The 1327-nt window shown below is 59.9% G+C and overlaps 1 protein-coding gene across 1 annotated transcript in view; it reads left to right on the top strand.

Moving 5' to 3' along the window:
• The first annotated feature begins 1108 nt into the window (after positions 1–1108).
• U2AF2 (U2 small nuclear RNA auxiliary factor 2) overlaps positions 1109–1327 on the top strand; it is a 2141-nt gene continuing 1922 nt past the window's right edge. Inside the window, exon 1 of the mRNA XM_015616847.3 lies at positions 1109–1238. Within this exon, the coding sequence (XP_015472333.1) occupies positions 1173–1238 (66 nt within the window). The 5' untranslated portion in view covers positions 1109–1172. The remainder of the gene's footprint in view (positions 1239–1327) is intronic.

The raw sequence follows: 1327 nt of genomic DNA, 5'->3' as shown, positions 1-1327 counted from the left end.
AAACACACCTGGGACACCTGAAATACACCTGGGGACATCTGGGGACACTGAAAAATACACCTGGGGACACTGAAATGTACCTGGGGACACTGAAATGTACCTGGGGACACCTGGGGACACTGAAAATACACCTGGGGACAGCTGGGGACACCAAAAACACACCTGGGGACACCTGGGGACACCTGAGATACAGCTGGGACACCTGGGACACACCTGGGGACAGCTGGGGACACACCTGGGGACACCAAAAACACACCTGGGGACACCAAAAACACACCTGGGGACACCAAAAACACACCTGGGGACACTGAAATGTACCTGGGGACATCTGGGGGTACCTGGGGATACACCTGGGGATCCCTGGGGGTACCTGGGGATACACCTGGGGACACCTGGGGACACCTGGGGACATCTGGGGACACCTGGGACACCTGAAACACACCTGGGACACACCTGGGACACTGAAATGTACCTGGGGACAGCTGAGACACACCTGGGGACACCTGAGGATACCTGGGGACACTGAAATACACCTGGGACACCCCAAAAATCCACCTGGGGACCCAAAAACACACCTGGGGAACCCCAAATCCCCTCTGGGGGAGTTGCTGGGGGTCCCTGATCCCCCTGATCTGGGTCTGGGGTCCCCCCCCTGGTTTGGGGTCCCCCTGATTTGGGTCTGGGGTCCCTGGTTTGGGTCTGGGGTCCTTGGTTTGGGTCTGAGCTCCCCCTGATTTGGGTCTGGGGTCCCCCCCCGATTTGGGGTTCCTGATTTGGGTCTGGGGTCCCCCTGGTTTGGGGTCCCTGGTTTGGGTCTGGGGTCCCCCTGGTTTGGGGTCCCTGATTTGGGTCTGGGGTCCCTGATTTGGGGTCCCTGGTTTGGGTCTGGGGTCCCTGATTTGGGTCTGGGGTCCCCCCCCTGGTTTGGGGTTCCTGATTTGGGGTTCCTGATTTGGGGTCCCTGATTTGGGTCTGGGGTCCCTGGTTTGGGTCTGGGGTCCCTGATTTGGGTCTGGGGTCCCCCCCCTGGTTTGGGGTCCCTGGTTTGGGGTCCCTGATTTGGGTCTGGGGTCCCTGATTTGGGGTCCCTGATTTGGGTCTGGGGTCCCCCCCCTGGTTTGGGGTCCCTGATTTGGGTCTGGGGTCCCCAGGCCATCGCGGGGCTCAATGGGATGCAGCTCGGGGACAAGAAGCTGCTGGTGCAGCGAGCGAGCGTCGGCGCCAAGAACGCCACCCTGGTGAGACCCCTCCCCTAATTAATGATTATCGCCCTGAGACCCCTCCCCTAATTAATTATTACCACCCTGAGACCCCTCCCCTAATTAAT

Source organism: Parus major, unplaced genomic scaffold, assembly GCF_001522545.3.
Source record: "Parus major isolate Abel unplaced genomic scaffold, Parus_major1.1 Scaffold948, whole genome shotgun sequence".
Taxonomy (NCBI): domain Eukaryota; kingdom Metazoa; phylum Chordata; class Aves; order Passeriformes; family Paridae; genus Parus; species Parus major.
The sequence above is the reverse complement of the archived record's forward strand: the minus strand, read 5'-3'. Positions and strand labels throughout refer to the sequence as shown.